This window comes from Marmota flaviventris, chromosome 1, assembly GCF_047511675.1.
Source record: "Marmota flaviventris isolate mMarFla1 chromosome 1, mMarFla1.hap1, whole genome shotgun sequence".
In the NCBI taxonomy this organism is placed as follows: Eukaryota; Metazoa; Chordata; class Mammalia; order Rodentia; family Sciuridae; genus Marmota; species Marmota flaviventris.
In genome coordinates, this window is record NC_092498.1 from 3,422,631 (window position 1) to 3,445,709 (window position 23,079).

The 23,079-nt window shown below is 46.4% G+C and overlaps 2 protein-coding genes across 3 annotated transcripts in view; both read right to left on the reverse strand.

Moving 5' to 3' along the window:
* Positions 1 to 6,863: 6,863 nt before the first annotated feature.
* LOC139702873 (ubiquitin-protein ligase E3C-like) lies at positions 6,864 to 22,017 on the reverse strand. The gene is made up of 7 exons (XM_071605386.1): positions 21,951 to 22,017; positions 17,768 to 17,883; positions 16,929 to 17,003; positions 16,344 to 16,490; positions 11,967 to 12,082; positions 7,737 to 7,894; positions 6,864 to 7,112 (listed from the first exon to the last, which is right to left on the reverse strand). The coding sequence occupies exons 1-7, from the start codon at positions 22,015 to 22,017 to the stop codon at positions 7,069 to 7,071; spliced, it is 723 nt and encodes a 240-aa protein (XP_071461487.1). The 3' UTR covers positions 6,864 to 7,068.
* The window catches only part of Dpp6 (dipeptidyl peptidase like 6), a 624,061-nt gene continuing 621,789 nt past the window's right edge, over positions 20,808 to 23,079 (reverse strand). For both annotated transcript variants that reach the window (XM_027943387.2, XM_071610694.1), the window contains exon 26: positions 20,808 to 22,609. In XM_027943387.2, the coding sequence (XP_027799188.1) occupies positions 22,463 to 22,609 (147 nt within the window). In that variant the 3' untranslated portion in view covers positions 20,808 to 22,462. The remainder of the gene's footprint in view (positions 22,610 to 23,079) is intronic.

Sequence of the window (23,079 nt, forward strand, 5' to 3'; positions counted from 1 at the left end):
GATCTGTCACAAGTATAAAAAACTAGAAAGTTTAAAAGAAATCAGAGAGGGAGAATAGCTTTCTTTACTGTGGAGCAGAATATCTGAAAATGCAAGGAACAATTTTATACCATAACTAGCTTGCCTATCACAGCAGCACAGTAATTGAAAAATCCTATCAATAACCTAATAAGAGAGCGTACACAGAACATTGTACACAACACTGGCATTACTCTACAAACTAAAAATGCTTGTTAAACAAACAAACAAAAAAAACTCATATAATTCCAAGTTATTGAATGTAGTAAGAATTTTAATTATTCAATAAATAATGACAATTATATAAAACGCTATAGAGGTATATAGAGGTATATAGAGGTATATAGAGGTTTTGCTGAATTCTAGTACATTTGAAGAACTTTTTAAAAATATAGCAAAAGTGATTTATAGGACTAATTTCATTCTAAATACACAACTGTCCTTTATTTAATTTTGTTCACTAATAATTGACTACTTTGTTTATATAATCATAAATAATTTTACTTGGAAAAAATGAAGTCATTTAAAATGGAGTTGAAATAGTTTGGTTGATTCACTACAAGGATAGCCTATGTGGTGCCATCTCTGTCAGTAACTTGTAAATGAGGTCAAGCCCAGCTCTGAAAATATTTAATAATGTAGTTAACATCTCCAAGTATTGGGCTTCTTCCAACATCAATACTGAGGAGATAGCTGAGGACCCAACAGCAAACCAAAGAACTACCAAGCATCAGAAAAACTGAATTGCCGCGAAGTCCTTTCTACTAAGTTCCATTAGCCCTTGATTCTTATAAATCATTCCATTAACCTCAGTTTCTGGATTCTTTTGTTACAACAAATCTAAAGCAGCAAGTTAGGGAAAGAGGCAAATGAGAAAATACAAAGCTGGACAAGCAAGTTCATAGGAAAAACCAAAAACTGACAGCAAGGAAAATGGATAAGAATGACAAAAACACAAAGGCTATCCATAAATGTCCAATAATATAGAATTCTGACTACATAATACAAGCAGTACTGGAGTAAGAATTAGAGTTCCAGAACTACACTAATGTAGGAGCTCTAGTTATTTTGCATTTCATGTTCTTGTTCTGTATGAGAGTCATACAACATTAACCTGTTTATCATACTGCATGTAATGTCTTTTTTTTAAAAATGATACCTGAACATCGTGCCTGATCATAAAAGAATAATGTTGTAGAGAATTTGTAAAATAAAGTATAAAAAAATTAAAATAGCCTATAACCCACTACCCAGAGATAACCACAACTGACATCTTGGTGCATGTTTTTTCAGATGTCTTCATATATAAATACTTACACGTACCTTTTTTTTTTTTTTTAACCTGACATTATCTGTGGGCATTTTCCCAACTTGAAAAGTGTTTGTAGAATTATTTTAATGGCTACATAAAATAATTCATTCTCCTATTACTGCAGATTTTGGTTAATATGAAATACTTTACAAAGTACACTTCTATACTGTAGGGGTTGGGGTTGTGGCTCAATGGTGGAGCACTTGTCTAGCAACATGTGCAGTGGTCCTGGTTTCAATCCTCAGCACCACATAAAAATAAATAAATAAAATAAAGGTACTGTGTCCATTTATAACTAAAAAATTTTTTTAAAATTATACTATACTGTATACATGAGAATTTTAAAATGATCATTTCTTATAAGGTCTTGAGAAAGGAAATTTAGAGAAATCTAGAGAGAAAGGAACAGAAGACCAATTACCAAGAAAAAGATTAAAAAGTTGTACATTGTAAAACTGTTATCAAATGTTAACACTTAAGTCTTATGAATAAATGAGATACTTGGAGAACCAAGTCTCTGAATAAATTTTGGGAAATGATCATTTTAGGTGGTTTCTGATACCAGCAATAAGAGACTTCTGATTAAGAAAATTCTGGATTACTCTTATTAAATTCCAACCTAGCGGGTAACACTGCACTCATTAAGAACTTATTCAGTCATTCTGCTCCTTCATTCAAGAAGCAAATGTCAGGGACCGCCCTGTGCATGAGCTAAGCCCCTCCAAAAGCCTTGAGTAAAGGAGATATTGGACTGGCAACATACGCCACACCATGTGTTATACCAAGCAAGTGGCCTTTACCCCCACTCATCAAGGAAGAGCCTCATCTCTGGGCTTGAGCTGTACCCAACAGGATTGGGCAACCCCTGCTGAAACAGTATCCCCTGCCTTATTGGGGTGGAACATTCTATCAAATGTCTTTTCCCTAATAAACAGAGGGGTTCCAAGTGCACTCGCTCTCTTGCCCTCTTGCCTTCCAGCGTGGAAGAGGACCCTTGAGGTGGCAGAGCAGGCCCACCCTCCACCTGAGAAACTCATGTCTGCAGGTTGCATGATTCTTCGCTGTTTCCTTACTTTCATGTTGCAGCCAGCTCTTTTGACCAGCTCATCTTACCAGCATACACAGCTGGAGAGAAGCAAACACATATTGAATACTTGCTATTTGAAAAGCACTATGCTAGGTTGCATTTAATTGATATTGAGAGTTTTCCTTATAAAATATTCTAGAAAATGAGTCAGTAGCATTTTAAATATTTTAACAAAATGTTGGGGTGAGGGGTAACATCCAAAATCCTACTGTATCTAACCTCTCACTGTACTTATTACCCAGGAGCATCTGTCTCTCCTACTTTGGAAAGCAGAGACTGTTGCCATTTCTCTATTTCTACCTCTTGATCTAAGTTTGCTGATTATGTGTCTGTTCATAGTTAACTATGTTTAGTAGAACTGCTTCATAAATTTTGTTTGGTGTTGGGGACTAAACCTAGGAACTTGTGCTCTACCATTGAGCTATACCCCTAGCCCATGAATAACTATATTTATAATAGTTTTTCAATCCCATTCTAAAAGCACATGTTTATACAAATGAAATAATGTACATACTTTGTTTAGTTTTGTTTTTGCAGTAGTGGAGATAAAGGGCAGTAGTGCTCTACCTTTGAGCTATAATCTAAGCTCCCCCCCCCCCTTTTTTTTTTTTCCCTCAGACAGGATCTTGCCTCAGCCTCCTGAGTAGCTGGGATTACAGGTGTATACCACTGCAACATCTAAACTATTTCTGATAATGTTGTTTTCACTCTATTTACCATGTCCCTCTCAGCCTTAATCCTTTTAATGATTGTATAATATTCCATTGCACTTACATGGCTGAGGAATCATGACCTCAGTAAAGTATTTTATACCAGATAGCTAATGTTGCAGCAAACATATGTTGCCTTAAAGGCCTCAAGGATCTCTTACTGGAAACTGGGCTCATTTCTAGAGGAAAATAAACTATAATAAAAATTAACTTTAAAAGATTTTTACCCCATAGGTAGACTTTTGAAAGATAAAGAAATATATACATAAAGAAATCAAAATTCTACTTTGCAAAATCTACTTACAGCAAGAAATTTAATTATCATGAAATGTGACTGTTCAAAGTTAACTATGTTTAGTAGAACTGCTTTACATACATTTAAGAAAGATACATTTGGTAGAAGGCAGTAAACATTCTTAGGTAACAAATAAGAAATCTAACCAGAAGTTCCATGCTTTTGAAAAGGTACACAAAATTACTTTCAATTCCTTAGATGCAGAGTGTTTGCTTAGTCCCTTGGGTTGCACAACTGTAAGCAATTTTGGGCTTCTGAAAATGCCAATGTTCCTTCATTTATATATTCTAGAGTAAAAAAAAAAATCTACCTGTTTACATACAAGCATTTAAGTCTTAACATTAAAGGGGGGAGATTATAAAAAAGTCAATTATATTTTAGAAATATGAAGCTGGTTAACATACACATTCCTTTAACACACTTCTGATGAACATCTACTATTGCATCTCTGCAGTAAGGCCTTTCTTTCATTGATTACTGAAACCATTGACCTGGTTTCCTTTGTTTATATGGAAGAATGAAGAAAGAAAGGAAGAGAGGAAAAATAGTTAATTGTGTTTCAAGTATGATAGTTATCCATTAGCTCTAAAAAGAATATCACCTATAAAAAGTAACTCATTGTAGGGAGGAAGGGGGCCTTTCAGGCAAGCCTAAAGAGCTGCTCAAATATGTAATTTTTTTTAAATGCTATTCAATTTATATTTTGTCTACGTTAAATTTTTCATGATGCCCCAAGAAGGATATCTATGCATAATACAATTTTGTAATGTTTGCGTTACAGTTTCCATACATACACACACGCACACACACATAAAATCAGAACTTCACTACACACACACACACACACACGTAAAACAAATTAATTAAAGCAGGAATTCTAAAGCTTTGTTCTGTGGAATCTTTCCGTCTTCAGAACTTCCAATCCACAGGATACAAAACCAACTGCCATGACAAAGACCTCCAAACAGGAACGTACAAAGACACGCTTTTAAAAACGCCCCTAAAGCCAAGTTCACAGCAGGCACTTGTGGCACACTCAGGCCACTGCTGAGGCAGCTGTCACAGGCCAATCTCACACACGTCCTCGAGTGCCAGCGTGCCACCTAAGGAAGACCAGCTGATGATCAGCGCACAAATTCCCCACTGCATAAAAGGAAAGCTCTAAATCCCCGCCCTGGAAAACACAATGCCTGCACCACCCATAAAACTCCCTTTAAAAGTGAAGGGCTGAAGGTTTAAAGGCTATTAATTACCACCTCATTATCAATACGGTTTAAAGAAAAAAAAAAGAGAGAGAGAGGTGTTTTATTGGGGCAGCCGTGAGAAAAGAGCCGCACCATTCAATCACCACCGAAGTCTCGTCAGCTAGGTGGCAGCACCGGGCTTTACACGTCCTAGGAAAAGGGACAGGAGGGAGGGGAGGAAACCCCGACCCTGCAGCACCTCCCTCCGAGGGCAGCGCACCCGGCTGCAGCAGACTCGCTCCCCAGGCCTCCTCCCACCCTTTCCGGCCACCGCCTCCCACCTCTGGCCCGGGGGTCCCCGGCTCTCCTACCTTCTTTCTCCTTCTTTCTTCGTCCTCCATGGCTTCTGCGGGGTAGGCAGGGAAAGAACGGGGAGGGGGTCGGGGGTAGGAAGGAAAAATCGGTTCACACCCAGGTGGGACGGCTAGCTCCGCGACCCAGGCCGCAGGGCCCGGCCGGGAGCTGCCTCCCCCCCGAACAAAAACAGTCAGTCGCTGCGATCACTGGCGAATCGTCCTCGTCCACACGAGTCCAGCGGTCGCCACCGCCACCTTCGTCTCCAGGTAAACACAGAGTGAGACGGGAGTCCAGACACGTCACAGCCGCAGGCGCCTCCAACGCCGCCGCGTTGCCTGGCAGGTGCGCCCCCGGCCCCGCCCCGCCTGCCTGGCCCCGCAGTTCTAACCCAGTGCTCTGCGTGCGCGGGGGGCTCCAGCCTGCCGGACGACCCCCCCCGTGCAGGGGATTCAGTGCTTCAGGGGTTTTCCAAATTACACAAATTACAGATGCATTGAGAAGGGCAAAAAACAAAATTGATTCTCCAACGCCGCGTTGCCTGGCAGGTGCGCCCGCGGCCCGCCCCGCACGTGCCCCCATCGTTGCAGCCCCCTTGATACTGCAATCACCTAGCTAGTGATCTAGTCTCCCACTGTCTCATGTGATGCATTTTGCTTAACTAGTTTCTTGAATCTAGGTCCTAATAAGGCTGATGCTCTGAACTGTCTCCTAAGCGCCCTGGTGCCTAGTTAGTTAGGGTCCTTAGCGTCATGCTGAGCTCCTGGGTTTAGATGTATTGCTATGCCTCAACCTACTATAGTTGTTACCCTCAGGGACCCTCCAACTGTCCTGTGGCCATCAGGAGCACCCTGCTCTGTAATGGACAGGATGCCCCCATCCCACTTCCCTCACCCCATGGGAGACCAGCAATCTACCTCATCTCCAGGGCCTAGTAAGATTTTTTTAGAGGAAATGATACTTATGGAGACCACAAACCAGGTACCAAGGAAGTGAGCCGATTTACAGGCCACTTACACTTAAGCACAAGTAACTGTCGGGATGACTCCCAAATTTGCCTTCCTACGCACCTGACGTATTTCTGGTTGTGCGCGAAAACCAGGGTTCTAGCCACATCGCCTTTAAGAAAGAGCTGCCCTGTTCTTGTCCAACACCAAGGGCAACGTGCTGGCATGGCTGTGAGCACCTCCTGGCTGCCCAGGCCTGTCTGACAGCACAGAGGAAAGGCACGCCACGCGCCCGCCTGGCCACTTTTCAGCAGGAGTCTTACACAGCCTCACACTGAGCTCCGACTACTGAACTCGGTGCTGAACTCAGACCTGCGGCATGACCATCCTGACTCTAACCTGGCGGCTGACTACTAGTGACATCAAAGGGAAGCCTAAAAGCTCATTTGCTGTAAAACTTAAAAGACACAAATACATAAGAATTTCTTTTAAAGAAAACACAGCAGGACTTTAACACTGCCAGGTGTGTTCTGATCAGATGACCTACGGCACGACCAGAGTGCAAAGCTCTCAGTGCACAGAAGCACACGACATACATCAGAACACCAGCTGTGGTTACTAAGTGGGAGGCTCAAGCTGCACAGAGAGGTCAGCCAGGAAGCACCTTGTTAAAAGTAACACAGCAGCCACCCAAGACGACGCCAGAGGTGGCAGTCGCAGTAGAAGATGTTCAAGCATTTCCTATTTTTAGACACATTTCAAATAGTATATATTTCTAGGTTATCTCCCCTATACTTTCAGAAAACAGGAAAACTAAAATGCTCACTGAATGCTTATCCTTTAGTTGACATATACAACAATATATCAATTCATACAAGCACCACTTCTAACAATTTTTAAAAAATCAAATTCCACAAATTCCAATTTATCTTTAATTAACTCAGTAGCTTCTCTACGTTTTTAATGTGTGTGTGTGTGGGGGAACCCAAGCCAAACGGTGAGGCTGGACATCAGAATACAATTCAGCCTTCCCCGTGGTTCACCAGAGGATCGCAGCACTTCAGGAGAAGAGACGCAGAGCTGTCAGCCTCCATCATGGCGTGGCTCACCAGCACCTCCTGAGCTCCTCTGCTGACTAATGCAGTCTACTTTAGTGCCGACTCAGGCTTCTAAGCCCAGGAGTCCTAATGTGCTGGGCTTTCTACCTGTGAGGACAGTGGGTTGAGGTTTTCTTAATTTCAGACTATGGCTTAATTCACAAGTATTTAGAATATTATTTATTATCATAGTTTTCTCCAAAACCGTGTTGTTAATAATGTCCTTGGAGGAATTTCATAGACAGTTATTCTACTTTATGTAATGCACTTTAAGAACAGTTATCAGTGTTAACACCGAGTCAGAGAAAATTCAGACGAACTGCCCCACTCCCTTCTACCAGCCGTGTGAGAGCGCAGCATCCCCTGACAAGGACAGCCTGGGCAGGCCATCTCCTCAGTGCCGCAGGCCCTCAGCCAGCTGCCCTGGGCTCCCACCGCTCAGGATGAGGGGAGCAACAGGGCGCCTGCTCAGTTCTGAGGAATAGCGGCTCCCAGTGAGGACACAGACCCTGGGTTCAGGGGCCTGGGGCAATTTCTGAAAGCAGATGCTGCCCTTCCTCATTTCTAAGCCAAAAAATGTCAGCACAGAGAGCCAGCATGGCCCCACGTTTTCAGAGTGGGGCTGAGCATGGGTTCTGGAGTGGTGGCGGCTGCAGCCCTCCTGCAAAAGCACGTGCCCCCAGAAGCAGGCAGGTCATGTACACCACCCCCAGGCCTGACCCCGCTGCTTACCACTGTGGATCATGTAGTGCAAGATCTGTTCAATTACGGACACCACATAGCTAGCATCTTGTAAAACAGGCAAGTAAGTATTCTCAGAGGAAAAGACCTCAAGCATTCGCATTGGAAGTGCAACATTCAAACTGTCATCATTACAGCTCTGCAGCAACCTGTGAAAATGAAAAAAGCATTCACATACTTACGGGGTGGCTAATGTCACCAGAGTTCTCCCCAATTCCTCTCATTGGCTGTGAGTGAGCAGCTGGGACACTCTGTTGAGTGCCAGAGATCTCTGAAGACAGCAAGACTCAGACAAAAAGTAAGCAAACATTCAGACTTTGTTTTTGGTGCTGCGGATTGAAACTGGAGCACATTACTACTGAGCCACACCCCAACATATTGAGGTTTTTGAGAAAGGGTCTGGCTAAGTTGCCCAGGCTGACCTCCAACTTGCCATACTCTTGTTCAGATGAGAGCAAGTGGACAGAATGCAACACAGCAGGAGAAGCATCACAACCCACTGACTGGGCCAACAGGAGCTGTCTCCAGAGACTGGGGGAGGGCCTCTTTCTGAGAGCACGGCTTCTCCTGCAAAGGTGCCTGTGGGACCCCTGTGGCCCAGAGAGCACTTTCTGGCCCTGTGCCACCTACCCCTACCTTCCTTCTTATGAGGAGAAGAGTTACAGGCAGAAGGACAAGTTCTGCTGTCACAAAAGTGAGTCTTATTTGAAAAAAGATTTAATGCCTTAAAAAAAAAAAAAAAAAACCACAACTTTATGGAGACATGATTTATCCACACTACTCTGCACCCATCTAAGGGGGCCGCACCTTGCACTGGACAGACTGCACACACAGCCTCCAAAAGGTGCTTTCAGTGCCTCCAGAACACCCTCCCTCCAGCTTTTCTCTGTGCCTACAAATGAGCCTGCACTTCCTGCTATTCCCCATGGAAAGAGCCGCACCTCCCAGTGGCACCTCCTGAGCTGGTCCTTGCACCCGCCACGCACTGGTCTACTGATGGGAAGAGCATGGTGGAGGACACTCACAGGATGGACACCTGTCTCCCAAGGGAAGCTGCTGTTAACACTTGGGGCACACCCGAGGGACTGGGCCTCACCTCTCTTGGTAATCCAGGGCTCAGAGAAGCTATACACTTAACTTTGAAAGAAACCACTGAACCTCTACAGATGCAATGCAGGTCCCCACTGCTCTGCATCTGAACCCCTGGTACTGCAGGCCGTCCTCGTGTGCATTTGTACGTCACTGAGACCTACCTCCCTGAACACCGATCATGGCATTTTCATGTGCCATGAAATGGCACATAAAATATTAGCCAAGTGTCTGCTTGCATCTTGCTGTTTTTAAAATGGGGTTTGTCTGCCTCTTGACAATAAGGTAAACTGTCTTTTTCCCCTTTCCAAAGCCACACTCTGCGACTCTGGAGCCATGCCCTGTCCTCTCCTGCTCAGAGGCACTGTCCCAGCATCTTTCCCTCTGTACCGTCAAGGTTCCCTCCTCAACAAACACGCTGCCAATGCTATTGCTCTCTATGAACTGCACACTGGACCCTGCAAAGCCTTACTAACTCCACTGCCTCCCCGCACCAGCCCCACCCCAGCCCTTCACTGCTCTCCAGGCCAGCGGCACTATGAGGGGAGGCGAAGACTGCAGGCCAAAAGCAAGCCACAGAGTGTCCTGCCCAGCTCATCCCAGGGTGCTCCTCAACCCCAAGACAGAAGGGGACTCAACAGGAAACACAGTTGAGCCCATGCCCCCACTCAGAGCTATACACAGCAAAGGCCTCGGTCAGATAGAGATACAAATGCCCCTGAGATGAATGCTCGTTCAATCAGCTGCAATGTCACTGGTCCCCTCACTGAGGAAGGACACATTCGTTGGAGAATCTGATTTCTTCTTGGGGAAACTGGTATCACCTGACAGTCTAGGCTCAGCCATCAACTCTGACCAGCAGCCTCCTACCTGGCTGGGTCCCCCTCCTCTCAAGCTTCCTATGGTGGGGCGTGCTCAGAGGCCTCTTTTTCTCTTCTAAACGGTCCGCTCAGTCCTGTGCAGCTTTATAACTCCCTCACCTTCAAAACCATCACAGCCTTCTAGTTGCTGAAACGGAGGCCTTGCATCCACCCAGGCTCTACTTAACTGAGCCCTAGTCTGTTCTGCCGGCACCGGGCTGGGTCACCCTTGGCAGTCGCCTCCTGGTGGTCTGCCTGTGCCCTCCCTCTGCTGCACTCACTCCAACAACAGCGATGTTTCCGGCGAAGCGCACTGGAGGCTGGGGAGGGGGTGTTCAGGAGACAACACGGGTACTGTGTGCTCACCTAGATTATTTTTAAAAGAGAGGGAAAGCACATTGTGATGGTGACCCAACAGGCTGGGTGCCCATCCTGGGTGGAGGCGTGGGACTGCCAGAACTGCCAGACCAGACTCCTGGCCTCTCGCATCACTTTCACCCGTCAATCATGACACTGTGGTCTGCAGGAGTGTCGGCAAGGCAGGGCTGGGAGGCGGCAGCGAGTGCTTAGTGTGCCATTCTTTACCCTAATAAAAACCTTCAAGGAGACAGAATGAGTTACCTCACCTTGCTCTAGCTCCCGGCTCCTCTGTGCTCCAGCATACAGCCCACGTCCTCCAGAACACCCGAGACCCGCAGGCTCTGTGCTGGCTCCCGCCCCAGAGCAGGGACATGCACGGCCCCAGCCACCGTGGCCTCCAAGGCCCCTTTCTCCCAGACCGTCCAGAAAGGCCACCCCAAAGTTCACAGCTCCTCTCCTCCTCCTTAGCCTCCCACAACTCATCTATCTTTTTGTATAAAAACACCTCTATTTTACTTATTTATAGATTAGATAAAACCAAGAAGAGCAAGAACCCCCAGCTTGCCACAGCTGGACCTTCAGTGCTAAAAACCCTGCCTGCCACGTTGCAGAAACTCCATCAGTCCTTTTTTTGGGCACCAGGGAATAAACCAGGGCACCTCACCACTGAGCCACATCCCCAGTCCCCCTTTTTCTTATTTGAGGCAGGATCTCACTAAGTGGCTAAGGGTCTAAGTTGCTGAGGCTGGCCTTGAACTTGCAATCCTCCTTCTTCAGCCTCCCAAACTGCAGTGCTAACAGGCATGTGCCACCAATGCCCTCCTAAATTCTTTTTAATACAGGACTGACAGCCAACCCTAATGTTGTTCCCAGTAGAGACTGATGTAAAAAGAAATATAAATAAGGTAAAATATTCATTAGCTTTGAAAAATCAATTTTTGTTTTCAAAATAAATTTACTAATTTAAGTGGATAAGTAGCTACTTACAAGCTGAATGTTAGTATCACATGAAATTGACACAGAAAACCTGCATTTTTAGAATTTGTACAAGATGCCAATCTAGAGATACTAACAGCCCATGGTGACATCTGGAACATGAGTGTGTGAAGTATCTTCTGAGGCTGGAGGAGACCAAGAACGGGCCACGAAGAGAGCACTCCCATCATCTGGCCATGCAGTGGAGACGGAAGTCCCAGGAGGCAGGCCCCACCCCCGACCTCGTCAGTTTACAATTAACAGTGGATCCAGTGACTCCAATGCCAAGCAAGACAGTCACAGGGCAGTACCAAGTCCAGGTCCTCTGACCTTCAGCACTGTACTGACCCTGGGGTCCAGCCCAGGGCCTGTGCCCACTGAGTATATGCTACCACTGAGCCATACACTCAACCCATAAGTCACTCACTTTTATAGACAAGGAGACGAGTGATCTCGTAAATCAGTAGCTCTACTTCTTTCTCATTTTCCAGCTCTTCAAAGAGAAAAGGCAGGTCCACACCTTTGTCTGGTAATCCCCAAACCTACTGAGTTCATTCATAAATGAGAGAGCCTGATGAAGCCCATTTCTCAAGAGGTGGCTTCCAAACTGAATGTGGTAGAAACCCTTACAGAAAGGAATCACCTCCTACCAGGAATCCTCTGAGTTGGCCAGTCCATTCACTGGCAACTCAAAGGCTTAGCACTTCACAAGATAATCCCAGGGAATTTTTGCAAGAAATACTTTCTGGAAGATAGTTGTATCTGTGTTTTAACTTCTAAGTCTTACAGGCCAGAATTACCTAGAGCAATACATAGACTATTCCAAAGTCCTTCCATCCAAAATAAAACAAAAACATGGAAAAGCCACTGTCTTAGAAAATGAAAATCAAATTTAAGGTGCCCAGCGCTGGTCAGGTTGCTGACAGGGACAGTTTACCTGCAACAGAGGCTCATGAGCCTCTTTATCTGAAATAAGCATGTCGGTCTCTCAGATCCGTCCAGTTGCTTGACAAACAGGGAGCTGTGTTTAATTAAGTTCTGATACAGCCATATCTAGAATAATAAAATACACAAAACGTAATTCTCAATCCATAAAATTTAAATGTTTGCCAATTTACATAGTAGCAATACACACTTAGACCTAATCAAAACCTGATAAGTAAGGTTCCTGAGTCTGGCTTTGCTTTTGGTACTTGCACTTTCCACCTTTAAATAATACATCCATGGTAAGGCTAAATTAATAAAAGTGTTACTCAAAAAAAGTGCACTTAAAGCTCATGTCCATGTCAAATCAGTTCATTTGCAAAAATCAGCAAGCATCATTGAAAAATACAAGAGAAATACAGCAGACCCTGAAGTTACAAGAGACAGTTGTTTCTTTTGTTTTCAAATATTTTTTTAGTTGTTGATAGACCTTTATTTTATTTATTTTTATGTGGTGCTGAGAATTGAACCCAGTGCTTCACACGTGCCAAGCAAGTTCACTACCGCTGAGCCATGACCCCAGCCACACATCTGTCTTTTTTACCTCTTCCCTTTGGCACACACCTGCATGTGTGCGTGTGCATGTGCAGTTGCCTCAGCACCCTGGTTCTTCTGAATGCTTCTGTTCCTTAGCAGAAGACAAGCATACGGCTCCATGCTTCCCAACAAAAGACCAGGTATATGACAGGAATGGAATGTGACTGGTGGATGAGTTCAGCAGGGGAACTGGATTCTGTCCCTTGCACCCAGTTTGCACAAAGCTGCTGTAAGTGATCTGAAAGCACAATACTTAGGAAGAATCCCCTCTACTTCCTCTAGGATACTCTTGTGAAGTGAGCTATTCTATTTTTTTCTATTCCTAAGATCCATTTACAACCAGCTGGAATTAAAAGACGGCTTCCTAAATGTGGCTAGTTATGAATGTGTCACAAATAGTTTCTACTTTCACGTTAATGCTTGTTTGAAATAAAATGCAATTAGACACTATAAATAACAGAAGAACACTATGCAAAACAAATTAGAGCCTGTCCTAAGTTGGAGGGAAATAACTGACCTGCTCTGCATCTGTGTGAGTTGACTAAACATGTATAACCCTGAAGTGCCAACAAGATCCAAATACTTCCCACATATCCCCACATAGTTCATCTTAAATTTTGCAATACCTATTAACAAGTTAAAATAAGATGTACAGCAAGAGGCTGGGGTTGTAGCTCAGTGGAGTGCTCACATGCATGAGGCCCTGGGTTCGATCATCAGCACCACATAAAAATAAATAAACAAAGATACTGTCCATCTACAACTAAAAAAATTTTTTTAAAAAGATATACAGAAAGTATAACATCATAAAAATGACAGATGGACAATCATAGAAACTGTAGGAATCAGGTATCTCATCTGTTAATCAGCTAGTCATGTCTGACATTGAGGGGGTAAAAAAAACAAAACAAAACAAAACAACAACAACACCCAAAGTGGGGCTGGGGTCATGGCTCAGTGGTGGAGCATTTGCCTAGCCATGTGTGAGGCACTGGGTTCAATTCTCAAGCACCACATATAAAAATGAAAAAATGTCCATTGACAACTAAAAAAGAAAGAAAGAAAGAAAAAAACCCCAAAGCAATAGTGATACTATACTACACTACACTTGACCAGTTTCTAGAAAAGTTTTGTGTGAATTTCACCATCTTGACAGACATACTGTTATTATCCAGAAAGTCACACCATGGCAAACTGAATTGTTTGACATTTTGTTGTTTTCATGTAGTAAAGGCAAATGGGCAAAGTTTTAAAAACCGTCTCCTCCGCATCCTGTCTCAAGGGTCAACTGAGGCTCTCTTTTGTGTGCGCACACACTGGGGGTTAAACTCAGGGCCTTGCGTGCGGGGCAACACTACCAATGGGCTATGTCCCCAGCTACTCAACTAAGGCTCTCCATCGTAAGGCTCTAAAGAAGTGAACCAAGGAGGCCCAAAGATGTGGAGGAGCCAGGCAAAGATGGTATAAAACGGAGGCAAAGCAAAGGCTCTCCCAGGATGATGCCAGGCAGGCAGAGCACACGACAGGCCCAGTGCTGGTGCCCTGGAGATGCAACTTCTGGAGGTGGAGAAAGGCTGGACCAAGGGAATCAGAACCAAGCAACCGAGAAGCAGGTGAACTGTACACCAAAAAATGCAGGATTACAGCACACTAACTCAACAGAACTACTTTAAGTCATGATTCTAAAAAAAATAAATTAAGAGAGGAGGTGAGAATGGGGAGCCTATTTACTTTTTTGCATCAAGTAGCTTTGAAAAACTATCAAAGGAGGCCCCACACTTGATCTTAGGAGTGGGAATTAGGGAACTAAAAGGGACAGGGGACGTTTTCCTGATGGAAGCTCTTGCGTTTTTGTTAGCAAATTAAATAGAAAACACTCAAGTTTACTTTTACTGTATGAACCAGGTTTGGTGACACTGCACTTAGCATTACAGGATCTGCATATGAGCTACAGGTTTGTGCATACGTGCCTGAAGCCTGGTGTTAAGGTGCACATTTACTTCCAAGTTTTCTCTGGCTGCAGGTCTGTGCCGGCTCACATTTAGAAACCACATGGGGACTGCAGACTAGATCTTACACACACAAAGAAACAGTGCTCTGGAGAGAACCTCAAGTCACACCTAGCACCTGGGTGTCTGCTCCTAGGTCAGCCCTGTCTGGAGAGTCAGACTGCCTGCCCTCAGTCCCCTCCCTTGTCTCACAAACTGCAGACAGGAAGGAAGCCTTTGAAAAGCTTGCTACTAACAACGTCTAAGGTGAATGAACTGCGGCTGGGCTGCTGCAGATGGGCTCCTGTCACAGAGAGCTCTTTCCATGCCCAGTCCCACCTGCTCAGCTCAGGCAGCAGGGTGGGCTTCAGGCCAAGCTCTATCCCAGACCTCTGTAGCCGTCTATGTTTATTTCACATGGGGATCTTTCTAGCATGCACAGTTTGTAGTGCAGAAAATGTTTTTTCTGTACACTGCGGACCCACCTTTTAATATAACTTGGAATTTCTATTATAGACAGATAATAATTTGTTTGTTGGTTGGTACCAGGGATTGAACCTAGGGGTGCTCAGCCACTGAGCAAGGTCTCACTAAACTGGTGAGGCTAGCTTTGAACTTGCGATCCTTCTGCTCAGCCTCCTAAGTTGCCAAGGTGCACACATTACAGTTGCGCACCACCCTGCATGGCACAGACAAATAATAATCTCTAAGCATAAACATACACTTGACTTAACAATCACATACAAATGTTTTTATATGTGCTAGAAAATGAATGATTAAAATCCGCCCCCCCCCCTTTTAAAAGATTATTCATCAATGGATTTATATGTATTTTCCACAATTAATGCATACTGGTTCTCCTAACCATAGCAAAAGCCCATGAAATTTTTTAGAGAAATACATTTGTGTTTCAGATATTTAAAAAAAAAAAAGAGTCCAGGGCTGAGGGTGTAGCTCAGTGGCACAGTGCTTGCCTGGATGTGGGAGGCCCTGGGTAAATAAATTAGAGACCATATATTCTGGAGGTTGCTATTGTAAATACAGATGAACATGATGTGATAGAGAGATGGTCACAGTGAGCTGAGGCAGAGGTGTGGAGGGCTATGTCTGAAGAGCTTGCTGCTGACTGTGCAGTAGGTGGGGCACACTGGAGGGAGTCCACATGATATACTTTTTAAAAAAAATTTTTCAATTGTAGTTGGACACAATACCTTTATTTTATTTATTTATATATGGTGCTGAGGATTGAACTGAGGGCCTTGCACATGCTAGGCGAGCACTGCACCGCTAAGCCACAACCCCAGCCCCTATACTTTTTTTAATATTTGAAATTTTCTATAACAACAAAAACAAAAAAAATGAGAAGCCTATTAAGATGTATACTAGATTTTAAGAAGTAAAATACATCACCACAGGTGACCTACTAGAATTGGCTGAGGAAAGTCCATGAGGGCTCAGGTACCCTGGAGGGGATCTGGCTAGTTCTACCTTTTTTTTTTTTTTTTTTTTGTAGTACAGGGATTGAACTCAGGGGCACTTTACCACTGAGCCACATTTCCAGGCCTTTTAATTTATTTATTTACTTAAATACAGGGTCCTGCTAAGTTGCTGAGCTGGCTTTGAACTTGAGGTCCTACTGCTCCAGCCTCCTAAGTTGCTAGGATTCCAGGCCTGAGTCACCAGATCCTGACAAGACCTGATTCTTGATCAGATACTCACCATGTACATGTTAAGGAAAAAAAAAAAAAAACACAAAGCCCCCAAATACATACACCAAGACAAGCGAAAATATAGCAAACACTCACCAATCGCTTTGCATCTTCGCTTTGTTTGTAAAAAAACAGAAGCTGCCTTACCAGGAGGGTAAGATTGGGGGCACTAGTGACGGAGAAAGTGCCACCAGACTGTGCCAAGTGTGCGCAGCGATCGAATGCACTTCTCTGGAGGGAGTACTGAAAGGAAGGAGCAACACGTAAGCATGAATTCAGAAGCAGAACTCTCCACACCTAGGCAGATGTGCTCACGGGTTGGTGGAAACCCTCAGACGACCGAGTCGCTGTCAGAAGGCTGTGTAAAAGGTGCGACAAAGCATCAAGACCTCGGACTCGCATCAAGACCCTGGATGCCCACTACAAGTACCTTTATTCTATTGTGATTATTAGTTGTGGTTTGTATTTTACTACTTAAAAATCACCTAAAAATTCACTTGTCTATAAATCTTTGTATAAATATAACTAATACAACTATTTATTAAGAAAAAATACTACTACCATGAACGTTAACTTTCAGGTAGAAAAAAAATACATAAAAAATGATACTTATAATAAGGCAATATTTAAAATAAGCTCTTGCAGATCCTTCTAATATTTGTGTTTTACAAATAAACTTACTTGCTGTTTTCTGTCTCTGTAGCCTCGAATAAATGACTGAATAATTATTGCATTTTTTAATCTTCGCCTTTCTTCCTGAATAATGGAGGAAGAAAAGAGCAATTGGTCAGAATCAGTGAATCACATTAACTAGTAAACAGTTTTAAAAAATAAAAGCCATGTAATTCACACTGTAACATTCATCCTTTTTTTTTTCCAAATATTTTTTAGTTTTCAATGGACCTTCACTTTATTCTATGCAGTGCTGAGAATCGAACTTGGAGCCTCACACGTGCTAGGCAAGCACTCTACCACTGAGCCCCAGCCCCAGCCCCCCATAACACCCATTCTTTACAGTCACCAACACTGCACACACTTCTAGATTATTCAGAACCATGTGGCCATCCCACTAACCTTAGAACAACTCACTTCCCAAGAAACCCTGTGCAGCAACAACCCTGCCTCATTCCTGGCTGCCACCCACAGACACAACACATTTCCTGCCTCGCTGGAGTCTCCTGTCCCATGCACTTTGCATCACGGAGCCATACAACACTTGCTGCTTGGGTCTGCCTTTTTGCACAGTTCATGAACACTGAACCACGTGTCAGTACTTCATTCCTTTTTATGGACAAGTAATATTCCATTGCATGGACATCACACTTTTTGTGTACCCCTTTATGTGTGGAGGGGCATTCAGGCTATTTCCACTTAAGGCAATTAAGAAGACTGCTGCTATGAACATTCATTCTAGGTTTCTTGTGGACACAAGGTTTCATCTCTCTTGGGTACACATTCGGGTACCCACTATGCACCAGCACCACGAAAGGACCTTCACATCCCTTCTCAGGATGACCTACAGGTGAGCACTGCTCCTGCTGTATAGCTGCAGAATCTGACACTACCGTGAGGATGAGCAGCACAGAGCCTGAGGAGCCGGGGCTCAAACCCAGGCGCGACCCTATGGCCTGCACACCTGCAGACCCCAGCGCTCAGCCACTCCTGGGACTCCAACACCACAGAGTCCTGCTGGGGCCAAAGGCCTGCATCTCAGGTGCCTGACAGGCAGCTCCCAGTCCCACCCTGCATTAGTTAAAGGTGACTGTGTCCCTCTCCTTACTCTCTGCCAAAAGCAAAAAAATAATGTTCTCTATACCCACAGAAGGCTCAATTATGAGAATTTAAACATTAAAAACCTAGGCTGGGAGGCTGGGGCTATAGCTCAGGGATTAAATGCTTGCCTAGCATGTGTGAGGCAGTGGGTTTGATTCTCAGCACCACATAAAAATAAATGAACAAAATAAAGGTCCTGTGTCCATTTACAATTAAGATGATGATGATGATGATGATGATGATGATGATAAAAACTTACCCTGGGATGTGTTGCTCAGTGGTAGAGTGCTTGCCTAGCATGCACAAGGCCATGGGTTTGATCTTAGCATTGCCCCCTGCTCTAAATCAACTGGTTAAAAATCTAAACTGTGTTCAAGAACAACAAACGATAAGAGTTGGAGAATATATAAAAGAATTTAAAAAATCTAGAACTTAAAAGTGAAATTAAGAATTAAGAATTTAGTGATAAATTTAACAATTTAACAATTAGACACTGTGAAAGAGATAATTTGTAAATCAGAAGTTAGGTCAGAAGAAAATATCCAAAATGAAGAACAGATGTGTGCAAGAATAAACATACAGAAGAGCATATAGGAAACATACACAAAGATGGATCCTGTTTCCAGCTTGCACCCAAGAAGGAGAAGAGTAAGAATGGGATCAAGTATTGACAGAAGCATTATATATTACAGGTGGAGGGTCCCCATGGGGAGAAGTGTCCTCGAGAAGAGAGGCTGAGCTGTGTGTACTCTCCCCTGCCCCTGCCCTCTCTCCCTGTCACCCAAGGACATAACAGCTGTCACCCATCTGCAAACCTGGAGCAGAACCCTCACCAGGGAGTGACCATCTCAGAACTGTAAGGAATGGATTCCTGTGGAAGCACCGTGTGAGCTATTCTAAGGCAGCAGAACTGGGGACACCAGCACAGGGAGTGCAGGAAAGCCACTTGTGCAGGGCCTGCTACAGCAAGGGAGCCACCAGCACCACTGTCCAGCACTGGGCAGAGCCTCTAGGCGGGCAGAGGAGTGGGCCAGCCTCGGGGTGGGAGCAGGGCCCTGGCGTGCCCTGATGGAGGTGGCCGGGAGGCTGGGGGCAGGGCCTGTTGGGAGGTTGGCTGGGGGTCTGTATTTGGGTCTAGTTGTCCTACATTGAGAGCAGGCCCCAGAGCCCGGGAGGCTGTCAGTTTCCTACCAAGTCCTGGCTGTGGCGGGCTGATTGCTGCAGGCTCTGGCTGGGTCCAGGCCAGGGCAGGTAGAGCTCCATTGAGCATCGTGGTCTAGCCGTTGTCCATTGTATGTCCAGTCCCTGGCCAGGCTCCCGTCTCTCCTTTTGTGATGACCAGAGGACCCATGCCACATGCTGAGGAGGAAGGCTGGGGGGTCTGTCCGAGAGTGTCCTCCTGGGCTCTCTTGGGCACTGGAGTTTTAAATTAGGGCCTTGCTGAAGGCAAAACTGTCCCTTAACAAAGTCATGGCTCCTGGAGCTTCTGGGCCAGGCAGGAGGGGGAGGGCACGTCTCAGGCCAGTGGGGACAGAGGCCCCCAGCACACCTTTGTGAACATGCTGGCCCAAGTCCCGGGAATGCAGGAGTCAGGATGGGGTCCCTGCACTGGGCACTGAGGAGCCTGGGGTGCTCCGGGGCCCCCTCAGCAGCCTGGTGGAACTTTTAATATAACAATATTTTATGGGGGAAAGGCAGCAGAACAAAGGGCTCCCAGGACATATAAAAGGGCAGAACACCTCGCCTCTTGGGATTCCATGACACCAGCTATGGCCCCCTTCTCCCTTGCGGGAGAAGTCTGTTACCCCCTTTTAAATAAACCCCACTTCATAAAAAATATTTTATGACTAATTTAAAATAAACAAAAGACAGCGTTCAACAGTGGGACCCATATCCAGCTTGAACCCCCAGAGAGGGCCTGCCTGGGGGGTGTCAGGTCCCAGGTGAGGAGGCACAGTGGCCGCAGCTGTGGGTCCCAGCAAGGACACCTGGCACCTCCCAAAGCCATCCTAGAGCTGGGAAGACAGGGGGTCGGTTGTGGACAGGGTGGGCTCTCAAGGTCCTGCCTGTCTCCTCATTCTGGTCCCAAAGTTTTCCAAAGTGGGAAAATTCACCTTCTGATGTGAAACTTCGTCTCCTTTCCTGAGGGAAGTCCCCACCGAGGAAGATGGACAGAAAGGTGGACTGGTCAGGGTAGCCCCAGGTGAGCCACTAGACCTCCATGCCCCCGTTAGTCTGGTTTTCTAAATGCCCCTGGGCTCCTGAGGATTAATCAGGAGAGCCTGCCAGAGTCAGCTAAACTGGCGGGGGTGACCGACGGACCTGAGTCTCTGAGTGATGCATGGTGTCCATGTCACCAACCCTCTGCTTCCAGGCTGGGCCCTGTTTACACCAGACACTTGAATTAACCACAAGACCAATGGTGAATTTCCAACATGGAGCCATTCTTGAGCTTTGTAGCATGCCATGCTGTGGAGTCAGCTGAGAACCCGTGTGACTTGGCGTTTGGGGACAGCTGTGTGTCTGCACCTGTGCAGACACAACCGAAACCCACTTTTTCTGGCTGACTTGGGGCGTGAAAATGGTTGACCCTGTCCTCTGTGGCTCCGCTACGACGGCTGGTGCAGTTCTCACTTGCCGCACGCCGGGCTCTCACGGTCAGTCTTGGGAGCCAATGAGTATTTAAAGGCATCTGGAATTCTTGCCCACTTTCTAAGGTGACATGGTGGCAGAGAAGCAAGAAAAGAGCAATCCAAGTGGTAAAATAATGTTTTATTCCATGATGAACAGACGCTACCATGCCACATCCCCACGTCCCTCCCTCCGGCCAGATCTGCGGCCATGCTGGCTTCCCCTTAGGACCTCCTTGGCTCTGCAGCCAGTCACGCCTGCTGAGAGCACCACACACCATGAGACTTTGGATTGGTCCTGGTTGGCACGGTGGTCATCTATGCAGACCTTCCAGGGACCTCACAAGGACTGACCTTCAAAGCTCTTGTGGATGGAACCAGGACCCCCAACACCAAAAAGCAACATGGACACATCTCCTCTGAGGACAGGACGTCTAGGGCACCCAGCAGAACCGGAAGCTGGAAATCAGCACTGACATTTGGGCTGTCAGCAAGCTCAGAAGGAAATGATGGTGATTGATAGATTTCAAACTAAGACTTCTAGGGAGTCCAGACCAGCCAAGAGGTCTGCATGCAAGCTCAACACAAGGTCAGTGCTGCGGGGGAGTCTGCACAAACGCCGGACGGACACGCAGTCCTTTCTTTATATACAACAAAATGAAATGCACACTGGGAACAGCAGCCGCATGTCCGGCCAGAGTGGATCTCAGGAGGCTGGCAGAGAACAGCGTGGACCTCACTGTCTGCGGGGGAGGGGAACAAGCCATCCCGGGTCGGAGGCAGGGCTGCCCATCAGGGCTGCTGGAGCTTGCTCAACAGACCTGTGGGTGGGATCAACACTTTGCATGATTTTTAGCCAAATGTCATCTGGAAAGACTTGACAACTTATCAAAGAGGAGGAGATGGGCTTAAGGACAGGTGTGCATGGACAATGTGGACCTACAGCCGGATCCTAACATGGCTCAGTGGAAGGGGGGGGTCTGTCTATGTTTCCTTTTGGTGAACACTACTGGGCGATTTCCTCCCTCAGGGTTGGAAATGCCTCCACAAAGTCTGAAGACCACGCTGAGGACAGAGCGGTTACTTCCGAACGGTTTCTTCATCAGAGAAGGAAGAAAAAGCACAGGAAAACAACCCCACAAGCTCAGACAAGGGAGCGTCAGGTGAAAACCATAGAAAAATATGAGTCAATTCTATCAGGTTGACCATTAGCGCAGCTACAGTAAGACTTTGTACAGAAAAGGGTCTGTTTCCTTGGTGCAGTCCCGAGTGATGCCAACTCCTGGTTATAGAAACGAACAGGCCAGTGTGGACACCTCCAGCCGAGACAAGGGGCTGTCCTGGCCGCCGTCCTCACTCCCCGGCATGGCGGAGTCACACAGGGTGCACTCCTGCTGCCAGCTGCAGCACGCTAGCGCGGGGGGTGGGGTGGGGGTGGGGTGGGGGGTGGTCTTAATGCTACGACTGAAAGCTTGGACTTAGGGGCCGGTTTCCTGTGGGCTCAAAGTGGCCCTCACTGCCATCTGTCCATTGCTGTGTCCCCTGGGGGAGGGGCCATGGGATGTGCCAGTCACTGTGGGGCCAGGTGGAGGCGATGCTGCCGAGCTGGGGGTTCCAGGCTGCGAGGGGACACATCTCCACCGGGGAGGGAGCTTGTTTCCCAAGCCAAACTGCCTTAGGTACCCGAGAGGCATGCTGTGGGACCTCAACACCTCCGCCCGGCCCCCCGGGGGGGAGGAGGGCGGCAGGGGGATTCCTCAGTTGCATATTGTGGTAGAAAGAGCCACATCTGTGCTGAGGGCTGGCCCGCGGTCAGTCCTCCTCCTCGTCCTCTTTCGCGGTAGCGGCTGGTAGCTTGTCCTGGACCCTGAAGCATTCCACCAAGAAGTTGATGATGGACCTGTAGAGGTGCTGCTGGAGCGCAGCGCTGTGGAAGTAGTGGCCCTCGTCGGGGTATATCTGCAAGGAAGCCCAGGAGGAGTTACCACCCTGGCCCACCCTCCCCGGGGACACAGGGACCCGCCTGAGGAAACACACCCAGAAGCCCCCAGGCCTCCTACTGAATTCAGTCGGCACCATCAGTTCTGGCGGGTTTCAATGGCAAGGGCCATCCCCTCCTGGGACGCCTGCTGCCTCTGTGAGCAGGCTTGTTCCTGAGCAGGGGGACGAAGCCGGCCCTCTCCCCCGCACTGCTCCCCGCCCTGGCCAAGGGCCCGCGTCGCGCAGCGGGAGTCCGTGTGCTAGAAAGCACCACATTCAACAGACTCAGCCCTCTAGGCCTGTTTTCTGAATTTGCGACCTGGACACATGCTTGGGGTCTTCAGAGGCTGTAACCCGAATGGGGGTGCCAGGATTTCCATAAGAACGCTGCCCACGCCAGCCACCCTCTGAGTGGGGGAGGGTCCCAGAGGTGCAGAGCCCCGTTTCTG

Coding starts and splice junctions, on each gene's coding strand:
- LOC139702873 (XM_071605386.1), bottom strand. CDS start 22,017: ATGCCGGGGAGTGAGGACGGCGGCCAGGACAGCCCCTTGTCTCGGCTG. Junction 17,004..17,767: donor AGCAGGAGCAGTGCTCACCT/GTAGGTCATCCT, acceptor TCCATTATTCAG/GAAGAAAGGCGAAGATTAAA. Junction 7,113..7,736: donor GCACTACATGATCCACAGTG/GTAAGCAGCGGG, acceptor CTGTCCTCACAG/GTAGAAAGCCCAGCACATTA.